Source organism: Dryobates pubescens, chromosome 16 (genome assembly GCF_014839835.1).
Source record: "Dryobates pubescens isolate bDryPub1 chromosome 16, bDryPub1.pri, whole genome shotgun sequence".
NCBI classification, from domain to species: domain Eukaryota; kingdom Metazoa; phylum Chordata; class Aves; order Piciformes; family Picidae; genus Dryobates; species Dryobates pubescens.
The window spans coordinates 15,313,954-15,326,339 of NC_071627.1; the positions used below are offsets into that span (position 1 = coordinate 15,313,954).

The 12,386-nt window shown below is 39.6% G+C and overlaps 1 protein-coding gene across 2 annotated transcripts; it reads left to right on the top strand.

The window, feature by feature from the left end:
- The first annotated feature begins 855 nt into the window (after positions 1 to 855).
- On the top strand, positions 856 to 12,108 carry SLU7 (SLU7 homolog, splicing factor). 2 transcript variants are annotated; one of them, XM_009904660.2, is made up of 15 exons: positions 856 to 1,021; positions 1,674 to 1,827; positions 2,090 to 2,170; positions 2,740 to 2,904; positions 3,386 to 3,451; positions 4,913 to 4,960; positions 5,467 to 5,598; positions 5,876 to 5,973; positions 7,591 to 7,658; positions 7,867 to 8,006; positions 8,864 to 9,025; positions 9,478 to 9,582; positions 9,769 to 9,843; positions 10,090 to 10,194; positions 11,127 to 12,108. In XM_009904660.2, exons 1-15 carry the CDS (start codon positions 858 to 860, stop codon positions 11,304 to 11,306), a joined length of 1,743 nt encoding a protein of 580 aa, XP_009902962.1. In that variant the 5' UTR covers positions 856 to 857; the 3' UTR covers positions 11,307 to 12,108. The 2 variants fall into 2 exon arrangements, with proteins under 2 accessions (XP_009902962.1, XP_009902963.1); XM_009904661.2 differs by lacking the exon at positions 4,913 to 4,960.
- The last annotated feature ends 278 nt before the right edge of the window (positions 12,109 to 12,386 follow it).

The following is a 12,386-nucleotide window of genomic DNA, read 5'->3' on the forward strand; positions in this document are numbered from 1 at the left end:
GGCAGCCTTTAAACTGCCTTCACACCGCCCATTGGTTGTTTCGGCTAATGCTCAGCATCCCATTGGCTCAGCAGCGCAGCTTCCGCTCCGCCGCACCTGCTGCTCGCACTAGTTCCGGGATTGGGGGTGAGCCTGGAGAGCTCTGGCGACGCATGGGTACCGCCCCTGGGTATGACGGAGCCCGGTCGCGGTGCATTGTGGGGCGGAATTGTGGCCTAGCACGTAAACAAGCGCGGCGGCAGCGGTAGTGGAAGGGGCTGGGGCTCTCTGGGGCGCGGCGGGGGCTCTCTGGGGCGCGGCGGGGGCTCTCTGGGGCGCGGCGGGGGCTCTCTGGGACGCGGCGGGGGCTCTCTGGGACGCGGCGGGGGCTGGCGGCGATTGGCGGCCTGAGCAGGGGTGGCCGCTGAGCATCTGCCCCTCTGAGAAGAAACCGCAACGGAGAAGTGTCCGTGTTCTTACCGGACGAGCCTGGGCGCTCCTTCCTCGGAGTCTGTCTCTTCCGTCGACTTCCTGGGGTACACGTAGGCCCACGTTTGCGTGTTGTGTGGGGCTCCGGCCTGTTCGGGGGCTCTGTCCGACCCTGCAACGGTGGGAAGCCGTGGCTTCCTCTGTGTCGGCGGGGAAGGGCCGATCGTGGACGTCCTGAAGTTTTGTGCCGAGCCGCTGCAGTTCGCCGTGTATCATCGGTTAGAGAAAAGGCACATTAATACGGTAATTATTATTTTTTTTACACATCAAGAATGGATAATACAGCGTTACTGGTTTCACTGAGTGGTACAAATTCCCACTGAAGAACTGTACTGTCAAAGCGTATTGTTCTGTAAGACTTTTCTTTTTCCGTGGTAGACTAAACGAAAATGGCATCAGGGACAGTAGCAAATGCCACTCCTTCAGGAGGATCAAATGATGTGAGCCTGGAGGAACCAAAGAAGATGACAAGGGAAGACTGGAGGAAAAAGAAAGAATTAGAAGAACAGAGAAAGCTAGGAAATGCACCTGCTGAGGTGGATGAAGAAGGAAAGTAAGTTTTATTAAAGCTGTGGTTATTCTAGAGATACTGGTTTCAGATGTCTTCTTTTCTTTTATGTTTCCCTCTCTTGTAATGACAGAATAACCATGAGGGTGATACATGATTTTTATATGAGTCATGGGAGAGCTAAATAGTTGAACTTTTGAATTTGCCTTTAGTGTTCCCTTTGTGCTCAGAAGACAGATATTTGCATGAGTAACATAGGTTCAGTATTTATCTACTGTGGTCTGTTGACAGTGATGCTAAAAAGTCCTACCTATCTGTGCAGCTATTTACAAGTGGTATTTCAAAAGTGACCAAAACCTAGTACTGGGGAACTTTATTGCATACCTTATTTGTTCTTTCTCTTGTTTCTGCAAAGCTTGTTGCTTCTGAGAAGAGAAATTATTCTATTTTTGTACTCAATAACATTGGATAAATTATTTGATGCAGAGTCAGGAGTTTAGATGAATTAGCAACAAAATCTCAATGAAAATTGGTGTTTAACTCGTTGCATTAGAGTTTAGTTTGCAGTGTACTGTAACAACTTTATTATTTTTTTATCACCCCTAAATAACTGAAGTTTCATGTGAGAGTTATTCATTAGGCTAAGTTGTTGTGGGTCTTTTCCATCTGCCACATATTTACATGACATCTTTTACAGGGATATCAATCCTCATATTCCTCAGTACATATCCTCAGTACCATGGTATATAGATCCTTCTAAAAGACCTACACTAAAGCATCAGAGACCTCAGCCAGAGAAGCAGAAACAGTATAGTTCTTCTGGAGAATGGTATAAAAGAGGAGTTCAAGAGGTATGCAGAAAATTTTTGTCATAAAATAAAGACTTGGTTTCATTCCCTGAGGAAATAATTCCTGGTTACGTGTTTTTGAGTGAGACAGGAGCTGGGAGTTCTTCTTTAACAAGGATGTGGAGTGTTTAGTCATAACTAAAATGTGTTCTGGGTTTGGATGGACCATGCACCCTTTAGTTGTATTGAAAAAATTAATTGGCTATTGGAAAGATGGATGTGAATCTTGCCACAAGTTTGCCTAACACTCTCTTTTCTTGTTTAGAATTCAATAGCAACAAGATACCGTAAAGGAGCTTGTGAGAACTGTGGTGCATTGACCCACAAAAAGAAAGACTGCATGGAGGTAAACTTGACTTGTCTTAATGCTTTTGAAAACTGTGAATTCTAATCTTGGTGGAAAATAGCTAGTGATAGATAAAATAAAAATTTCTGGCTTTCAAAAAAGCTTTTTTGAAAAAGGTTGCAAGTATTGAAAGGTGGCTTGAAAATTTCTAAAGAAACTTAGGTGGGAAAAATGAAGGGGAAAATAGGACACTGTTCGGAGTAGGGCTCCTCAGTTCTGTTTGTGACAGGTTCTGCAGTAATAGGTGAAAATGTTTAGCTCTTCGGTTCAGTCTGCTTTAACTTGAGTGCTGCTGTGCCTGGCCTTCTGTTTCACATCAGCTAGAAGCCATCCCCAGAAACAATGTTTTTTAATTGTGGAAAGCAAAGTTAGAAATTGATGGTGGTTAGAGTCCTACTTTAAAATTCAGAGATGAACTACTTGCATTTATTTACAATTGACAGGTTTATAGGGATGAGTTTAATCTGGCTTAAGAGGAGCTCAAGTGATACTATTTTTAAAGGGATATTTGAGGGAATAACAGTATTTAGTCTAATGGACTGATCCAGCCTTTTTTTCCCTCTTTTCAGAGACCCAGAAAAGTTGGAGCAAAATACACAGGCATGAATATTGCCCCAGATGAGTATGTGCAACCTCAACTGATGTTTGATTATGATGGAAAGCGAGATCGTTGGAATGGTTACAACCCAGAAGAGCACATGAAGATTGTAGAAGAATATTCTAAGGTTGACTTGGTATGTAGGTGCTATATTTAATGGGGAAAGGTGTAATGTTTGGCTTGGCTCAGAGGAGAAATGTTGGTTATGTGCACTGTTAATATTAAACCTTATGCTCATAGTAAAAAAGCAATATGGATTCTGTGTTTGATACCAAACTTTACTTCAACTGAAAACGCAGATCAGAAGTTGTCTAATGGCTGCATAAGCTCTAGTATGAGCTATTCAACAGTATAGTACAAAATAGTCAAATGGTTAGTGTACATAATTTCCTTTCCTTGAGGCTCAAGAAACAATGGCTAAAGTATAGAAGTAGAGGAGACAAGCCCTAGGCTGATGATTTTTTGCAAGCACCCAAAGCACCACCACCACCCCTTTTTTTTTATGATGATGAATAAATTGTAACTGTCAGGATTCACAAGAGGTGCTTATGATAACTACTGCAAACAGTTGCTATTAAAAAGAAAGAGTAAAACAAATGTATTTTCATGATGCACAGGCCAAACGTACACTGAAGGCCCAGAAGCTTCAGGAAGAGCTAGCATCAGGAAAGCTGGAGCAAGTGGTAAGTAACCTAAACCCTAATTTATTTTTGTTTAGGCTGACTAAAAAGAAAACAAGTTACTTCTACTTCATGATGCTTTTACTCTCTATCCAGGGTCTGCCATTGGGTTTTATACCCAGTGTCACATTGCCTGTCCTATTCAAGAATTTGAAGTATCTTCTTTCAAATTAGAGTGGTTTAGTTTTCCCCTTACGGGCTAAAATGCTGTGTGATTATTATTCTTGCTGAAGTTCATACATGGAATTTTGAGTCAGAAACACTTGGGTTTTCATGTAGTAATTTTGTTCATGTCATGAGATGCTGTTTTGTTTTTTTATTTATTTCAAGATTGTTACATCTGAGTAAAGTTAAGGCAATGACTATTACATGTCTGGATTGTTATAGTAATGCTTAGTATAAATTGGAACAGGAAGGTATAGTCTTTATCCTACACCAAACTTGTTCGTTCTTCAGTTGTTGCTATGATTATTTGCAGCATCACTGGTTATTTGAAGGCTGTGCATATCTATTTCCCTTTTCCACTAACATGAGCTTCTCCAAGCTTATGCACAATGTTTTTGACAGTCTTTAATATAAAATTCTAAATATTAAATGGCATTTCTGATGGTATTCTAAGTTTATAAAACGAGGAAAATCTAGAGACTGCTTCAGGTCAGAAGTAGTTTTGTAAGTGAATATTGTAAGAAAGAAAACCCCAGGAGAAAGACCGCGTACAATTTGGCCTGTTTTCCGGAGGTTGTCGCCTAGCATTTTGTCACTAGATGGCAGAGTGAACTTAATCTCCAGCCCAGCACAAACTGCAGTATGCTGACCTTCCTTTTTGATGCCCGTTTTCGCCACAAGGCGAACTCGTGTCTTCCATATACTTACTCCTTATTAAAAGGAGCTGTAAGAAGAAACGTATGTTTGAAACATAAGGTTTATCTCGGATGGATAGGACCAAGACTGATTTACACAGTCAGTGCTGGCCAATTTGCAGGTCATTTTTCCGGGACTCAAAATTGTTTTCATCTGTACAGCTGCAAGTCAGAGGCTAAGCAGGTTAAAAAAATTAACTTCAGGCTGTGTTTCTCCAGATGAAATTATGGCTTCTGATTCGTGCTTAATATTCTAGTCAATCCTAACTAAAGTTAACTCTTGGTTATGTTTGCATGGTATGAAATACTCTAGTCAAAACCAATAGTGTTCAAAGGCATAGCAAGCTCTAAATAATGGTGACTTCTAGAATTTGCTGTTCTTGCAAAGGCTTGAGAATACAGTGAAAAGGTCTCTCATTTGTAATAGAGACACTTGCAAGCTCTTTCCTAGAATGTTAATCTGGCAGTCTTTGTGCACTTTGTGCCACAGGTAAATTGTATTTTGCAGCCACCTTCAAACTGCTTTGATTGTTTTTTATATCCCTGCCATCTTTCCTCTCCGCTATCTTGTCTTCCCTGCTGATACACTCTTTGTTTGCTGCAGAACTCCCCAAGACACCAGTGGGGAGAAGAGGAACCAAATTCACAGACAGTAAGATGATTACCTGACTGCATCACACCACGGGCAGTAAAAAGGACCTGTAGTTAGTGGAGCAGTGATCCAAGGGAGGCTTATGGGTTTGAACATGGGGTTCATGTCACTGTCTGCCCATTCTTTGGGGCAGAAGTTGCTGGATTTAACAGAGAGGTTGTTTTATTCTAATTCCTGTGTGTTGTCAAACCTCACAGATGCAAGCAAATAACTAGTTTGTAATATGTAGTGTATTTTTCCCAAGGTAACTGTTTTCTTCATATTAGCACAGTTATGTTTTCCTAACTGTTCACATATGAAGAAGTAGAAGTCCTTTAACAAGAGCATTTCTGAAAACTGCCGAATGTCAGATTAGTATGACAGGATGCTTAAGACCAGGTAAATGATGCTAGCTTTTAGCAACAAGAGTTGTAGAATTCTTAATGAAACCACTAGAATGCGATTTCTTGGACTTGTTCTAGAGTGACTGTCCCCATTTTACTTGGAAATCTCCCATCTCTCCTCAGGAAAGAGATCATAACAGTGAAGATGAGGACGAAGATAAATATGCAGATGACATTGATATGCCTGGGCAGAACTTTGACTCTAAAAGACGTATAACAGTGCGAAATCTACGTATTCGGGAAGATATTGCAAAAGTGAGTAAAGAATTCTTCACAGATGTTCTTTTGTATTCATGAGAGTTCATTTCAAACATTTGTATGCTCAGTTATTAATGAGTTTGCATATGGGTCTCCAGGTTTGGAGGTTAAATCTAATCTCAGTTTATTCCTGCTCACGTTATGACTTTGTCAGGGTCATCCTTTTACACGGATATGTTTTTAATGCCTAAGATGAGGGATGGAAGGGTAACTTCTGTTCTTTTAAAATCATGAATATTGAATATTTTGTATGTTGGGTTTTTTATTCCCCTAGTACTTGAGGAATCTGGATCCAAACTCTGCGTATTATGATCCCAAAACAAGAGCCATGAGGGAGAACCCCTATGCCAATACAGGCAAGAATCCAGATGAGTAAGTAAAAACCAGAGTTATGCTTGTGTGTCCAATAGAACTCTTGTTAAGAACGAGATTAATAGGTTTGTATTTTCATCTGTCTGCATGTCCTTTTATAAATAAATCTGTTCTGGATAGCAGTAGTAGTAAACATGGGGAAATTGCTGTATTTAGCAGCACTTTCTTGCTCTAGTATGTAAAACCGGTATTTTACTAATAGTTTCTCTTAATCTGCAGGGACATGTGGAGCACCATGTAGTGTTAAGATTTGTACAAGGCTTAGAACACACTGCTGTGTTTAGAGGTGATTCTTGTAAACAGTAACAATGTTTGTGAAGTACTTCAGTAGCCAAATCTTGGACTTCATCCCTTGTTTGTTGGGAGGCATTCAGCGCTTGGGGCTAGCACAGTATGAAATACTGTAGTCTAAACCATTAGTGTTCAGAGGCATAGCAAGCTCTAAATTCATGGTGACAGTTCTGCTGTCCTTGCAAAGGCTTGAAAATTTAGTTGGAAATACAGTGAAAATGTCTCTTGTCTGTAACAGAGACACTTACAAGCTCTTTCCTAGAATGTTACCTAGCAGTGTTTGTGTATGTTGTGCAGTCTTTGTGGAAGTACTGGAATATCTGTGCTACCTAACTAAATGCTTGAATTAAGAGCTCCTCATATATTAATGGAGTCTGCACAGAATATGTCTGAAATCTTCAGTATCATCTAGCTAGGTAAATTAATTAAAGAATACCATAGTCTGGCTTTTAGTTGCACAGAAGGCTGTCTCATGTAAAACTTGAGACAGCATTTGAGCTGTGACCCACCTTGGCCTCTGTAATGCTGTGGACTTAAACGGTAGACAGACTGTGAGTTGAAATGTTTATTCAGTGTACAGTAATTGGATTAGCTCACTGCCAGAAATAGAATGGCAGTGGCTAAATACTAGCAAATAATGCTCTGTCCACCTCTCCTTGCCCCCAGCTGGTATAATGTCAGTTGGTTCTTTTAGATGCAGATGCTTTCAGTTCTCTCCAGAGTTAGAATTTGCCCTCTGCTGAATCTGTGCTTCTGCCACAGCTTTGCAGACAGTAAGTTTTTCAGAGTATCTTTGGAAAGATGAAGAGAGTGGGAAATTGGATTGTTAACATTTATTTTCAGCCTGTGTTTCATATACTTATTGGGAATCTCTTCAAGGAGTGTTCAAAAGGTAACTGAGAGCGATAAAGCTATTGCAAGGCTTTAACTCAGTAAACTACACTGAATATAGGCAGGAGGAGAGATTCAGAAATGCAAAAGCTGAGAATCTCTATGCTAGAACATTACCTACCATTTATGCATATTGTGCATTTGCATCCAAGTTTGACTCATGATGCTTGATACCCCAGACAGAGCTCCAGGTCTGTATTATAAGATGTTTCCATGTAAGTATAGACATCAAGTGTTGTCAGTTGCTGTCTAATATTTGCATGACTCTGTGAGGACCCTAGACTTTCATTTCATGTGTTAAGTTGCTTTTTCTCTCCAGTCTTAGCTCTCAGGCACAAAAGAGAACTTACACTTTCCTGTTGGTGCTCTATTTTTTGTATTTAAAAGAAAATCACATTGTTTGAATGCTAAGAATTCTATTTTTCTGCTCTGCAGAGTTGGTTATGCAGGTGACAACTTTGTTCGCTACACTGGAGATACCATCTCAATGGCACAGACTCAGTGTAAGTGGACTTTGGGTTTGTTTTGTTTTTTCTTTAGAGAAAGCGAACCTAAGACTTCTAAGTTAGCAGTACTGCTTTCTTGCAGAAGATAAAATAAGTCTTTTTAGACAGAGGCTTTCTTTCATATTGCTAGGGAACAAAAGAGGATAATTTGAATGCCTGTGTCAGTTGTGGAATAAATACTGAGTGAAATCTCTTGTGTACGCAGTGTTTGCTTGGGAGGCTTATGACAAAGGCTCTGAAGTTCATCTTCAAGCAGACCCTACCAAATTAGAGCTACTTTATAAATCTTTCAAAGTGAAAAAAGAAGATTTCAAGGCACAGCAGAAGGAAAGCATCCTAGAGAAGGTAAAAGGCATTTGGTTTTACCTAGAATTCTTTTGGGTTTGGGGGACCAAGTGAGTTTATTAATGTTATGTGAAGATGCACCAGCTGTTCTCAGCATCGTAGGTTTATAAAAATCTCTTCTATCTATATAGGATAGCTCATCAGTTGGATTCATTATATTACTTAATATAGGTACCGTTGAAGATCTGGTATTTCTTTGGATTATTGGGAGCTCGTCCCTTAACTGTCAGAATTCACCAATGAAAAATCGGACTGCAGTATGTAGCAGGAGTGGGAACTTAGGGTTTGGGATTTTTTTTAAATGATTCAAGTGGTTGAAAAAATTCTTTACTGTTTAGATGTGGATTCTTTTGTAAAATATTCAAGTAATTGTCTCCAAAAATTATTTTCTAACTTCTCTCTCAATGTGAAAAGCTGAATTTTCAGCCTCTTATCTTTGGTTCATTCTAGATAAAACTTTGTCTTATGTTTTGCAGCTGGTTGCTTGGACAGCTGACAAATTTAAATAGTTCACTGAGATTCCAACCTTGTCAACCTTCAAGTTTGGAGGGGGACAGGAAGTACTGCTTTGGTTATACCAGAGCCTTTGGTTTGGTTGGAAAAGTTTCTTCTTTGAGTGAGGAATATCACTGTTGTAATCCTCCAGACATCAAACAAACAAACAAAAACCTAAACAACCACATTGGCCATAGGAGATGCATTTCTCTCTGTATTTCCTAAAGATTAAACTCTGCATCCCCTTCTTTTGTGTTAACTTCAGAAGGTACCACAAGTGATACATTTTAAATGTGTGCTTAACTACAGAAAAGGTGAAGGTTTCTCAAAACACTTACATGCCATTTCTCTTTGCATTTTAGTATGGAGGACAAGAACACCTTGATGCCCCACCAGCAGAACTGCTGTTAGCTCAAACAGAAGATTATGTGGAGTACTCTAGGCATGGAACAGTCATCAAAGGACAAGAGAAAGCTGTTGCTTGCTCTAAATATGAAGAGGATGTAAAGATCAACAACCATACGGTGAGCCTCAGCTTAAGTTAAAATTATACCAAAATTAGATTCATTCACATAGGAAGGAAAGGAGGTATGGTAGGATACAGTAAGTGTAATTAATGCAGCAATTCTTTTCTGTCTCAAATGTGACATTCTGCCCTTTCTACTAAGGAGGAATTTCATATTGTCATGGTTGCAGTGTGAATTTGAGGAGTTGCAATGCTAATCCTAAACTAAAGGGGAAGTTACTCCTATTTCCCTTTGATTTTTGAATGCAAGTTGACTGCATCCTCTTGCTTTTCTCTTTTTTGAAACTGCACCTGTAAGGCTAACATAAAATTGCAAAAATACTCACAGCTTTCCCTTCTAAATTCTTTGAGCAATTTACTTACCCAGATAGAACCTCAGGAATAAGTTGTAGCCAGCCTCTTACGGGAGTGCCGTTGTGGACATAACTTATGTGGTGTCTTCTCTTACAGTGCATCTGGGGTTCATACTGGAAAGAAGGCAAGTGGGGCTACAAATGCTGCCACTCATTTGTCAAATACTCTTACTGTACAGGAGAAGCTGGGAAAGAAATTGCTGTAAGTACCGTCTTACTTAGTCACTTGGAAAGAACTAAAAAGCACTCATCATCCCCCCCCAAGTTATAGACTGTTTGACCTTTTTTTAGGGGGTTTTGTTGTTATTTTTTACCTTTTTGGAGGGGGAGATTTTCCTTTTGAGATGTGTTAAGTAAATGAGTGTCCTTTCCTGTGTCTGTTGTGTAGAATACTGAAGGCAGCTTACTGGAGGAGCAACCCAGGGAGGAAGAGCACATGACAAAACCCAAAACGCTGATGGAGGTAGGCTATTTCCCTTTTTCAGGAAGGCAGATACTTTTTTTTTCAGCATTTTAAGAGATAGAAAGATATTTGTAACAGACATGTAGGTCAGAAACAGTCTGAAAATCATCAGGCTGCATTATTAGGTCATTGACATCTCTATTGAAAACTAAGCTCTCAAATAGCATTAATAGATGCTTGGGATTTAATGACTTGGACATTACTAACGTTTGCAAGTTGAATCTTAACTGGTTTTCCACCTTACAGATCCACCAAGAGAAACAGAAAGAGAAGAAAAAGAAGAAGCACAAGAAGAGCTCAAATTCAGATAGTGAGGGTGAAGAGAAAAAGAAGCAAGAAAAACTTAAAAAGGTACATTATATTCTTCAGTGGGTTTGCAGCAAAAAAACAAGTTCAGTTCTTGTGGTATTCTGTGGGATGTTCTTTGATGCTAATTTTGAGCTAAAGCAAATTTAAAATGCTGTTAGATGTTCTAAAGTACATTCCACAAGAGATACACATACACACACATATATATATACACACACAATATATATATTTAGTTTTGGAAAATTTAGTTTAGACGATTTAAAACATTGCCTGTCTAGGCACCTATTACAGCTGTAAATCTATAAAAAACATTGCAGAACACCAGGATTTGTGTACTGGAGAAAGATGGAGAGATCAAAGGCCCTGTCAAAGCTTCACTTGGCACTTTTCAGCCCCAGCTTGGGCCGAGTCTCACAGTAGATGCAATAAATCCATCCACCAAGCTATCTACTGACAGCCTGCCTCAGGACATTCAGAGTGTGAAACTAATGTTAAACTCTGGTTAACCAAAGCATTGTACAAATGCAGCTTCTTTTCAGGAGCAAGCAGCAGGAGTTTGAGGCACAGGATAACATGTATTTCAAAAAGGAAAAAAACCACAGGTGGAGGGGGTGGAAACCTACAACCAGAATGTCACAAAACAAACCCAAACCTTTGGGATCACATGCTTGCTTACCTGGTTTTGCATTTGCTGGGCCATGATTACATTCCAGCTAAAGTCAAGTTGTTTCTACTTGGTTTTGGCAATCGAAAGCAGTGAAGTATCTTGTTTGCTAAATAACATTTACCATCATTTTAAGTTAAACACTAAAACCCAAGCATGAAATGAAATGTGTTGTAGGTGGAGCAGACAGATGTGTGGCCTATCCCACCCTTCTACCTGCTGCTTGCTCATAGTACTAGAATCTAATAAAAACTTCAATTGCATTTTTTTGCTTAACTTTGTGGATTTTTTTCCTTTGCTTTCATTTCAGGCACTAAATGCAGAAGAGGCTCGTCTGCTCCACGTTAAAGAAATCATGCAGTTAGATGAGAGGAAGAGACCATACAACAGCCAGTATGAGACCAGGGAGCCAACAGAAGAGGAGATGGAAGCCTACAGAATGAAACGTCAGAGACCTGATGATCCCATGGCCTCTTTTCTCGGACAGTAGTTATGGTGAAAACCATTCCAGTATGCCAGACTTTTTGTCCTACTGGTTTACAGAGTTGTAAACACTTGTTTACCTTCCACCTGTTTAATATTAAAGCCTCAGAAATGGCAGAGACCTTTGTTTTGCACCGGAGAAGTCAGTAAAAACTTTTTGCAATGGGTATAAGCAGTCCAGTACTTTCAGTTTTATATGTGTGTATGTATACAGATGCAGTCACAAATACATATGCACACATACATATAACAAATACTTACACCTGCTCTGTAACTTCTTTATTGGAAGAGAAAAAAAATCTGATGCTGGCTGGAATTCTGGGTTCATCTGCCAGCTAATAGATGCATAAAGCCATGATCTATTCAATAAAGCTGACTCAAAAGAAACTGCAAGTGTGACTTAATGTAGAACAGAAAATTGTTGAAAATAATGTTTATAGCTACTGCAGCACCTTATTTGTAAAGGGAGCTGCCTGTCACATGGCTTTAAGAGAAGTATTGTTTCTTGATTGCTTTGTAGTAAGTATTTTGGAGATGTACAAATTGATTGCTTTGTACAGTCTTGATTAAATTAATAGGTCTGAAGTACTGTCCAGCCTTTTTAATTAGAAGCTAAGTGTAGAGCCTTTAAATTCCAAATCTGATTTTGCAGATGTTAGCACAAATTTCTGTAGCACAGATTTGAATTCTTTGGTTTTCTGTTTGATAATAGCATTCATCTTACCCTTAAAAGACCCAGAATCCTGTTACATGGTGCTACATCAAGTGCTGTGATAATGGGAAGCAGCATCGGCTTTGTGTTTGGCAGTATCAGTCCTTAAACTGGGACTCTTCCCCTTTAACTGTGAGAAGCACAGTAGGGTGCTTGCAGTCATTAATTAATTTATTAAACAAGGCTTCCAAATTACACTTGAGGGAAAACCAAAACAATTTATGATGCTTCTTTGACAGGAGCATGGATTAGGTGACTTGACCAGGTTGGACTTGATGATCTTTGAGGTCTCTTCCAACCTTGGTGATACTGTGACTTCCAAGAAGTGGTTTTATTAGGGGTAGGACAAGGAAGACTCAAAATCCTGGCTTTTCT

Coding starts and splice junctions, on each gene's coding strand:
- SLU7 (XM_009904660.2), top strand. CDS start 858: ATGGCATCAGGGACAGTAGCAAATGCCACTCCTTCAGGAGGATCAAAT. Junction 2,171..2,739: donor AAAAGAAAGACTGCATGGAG/GTAAACTTGACT, acceptor CCCTCTTTTCAG/AGACCCAGAAAAGTTGGAGC. Junction 2,905..3,385: donor AATATTCTAAGGTTGACTTG/GTATGTAGGTGC, acceptor CATGATGCACAG/GCCAAACGTACACTGAAGGC.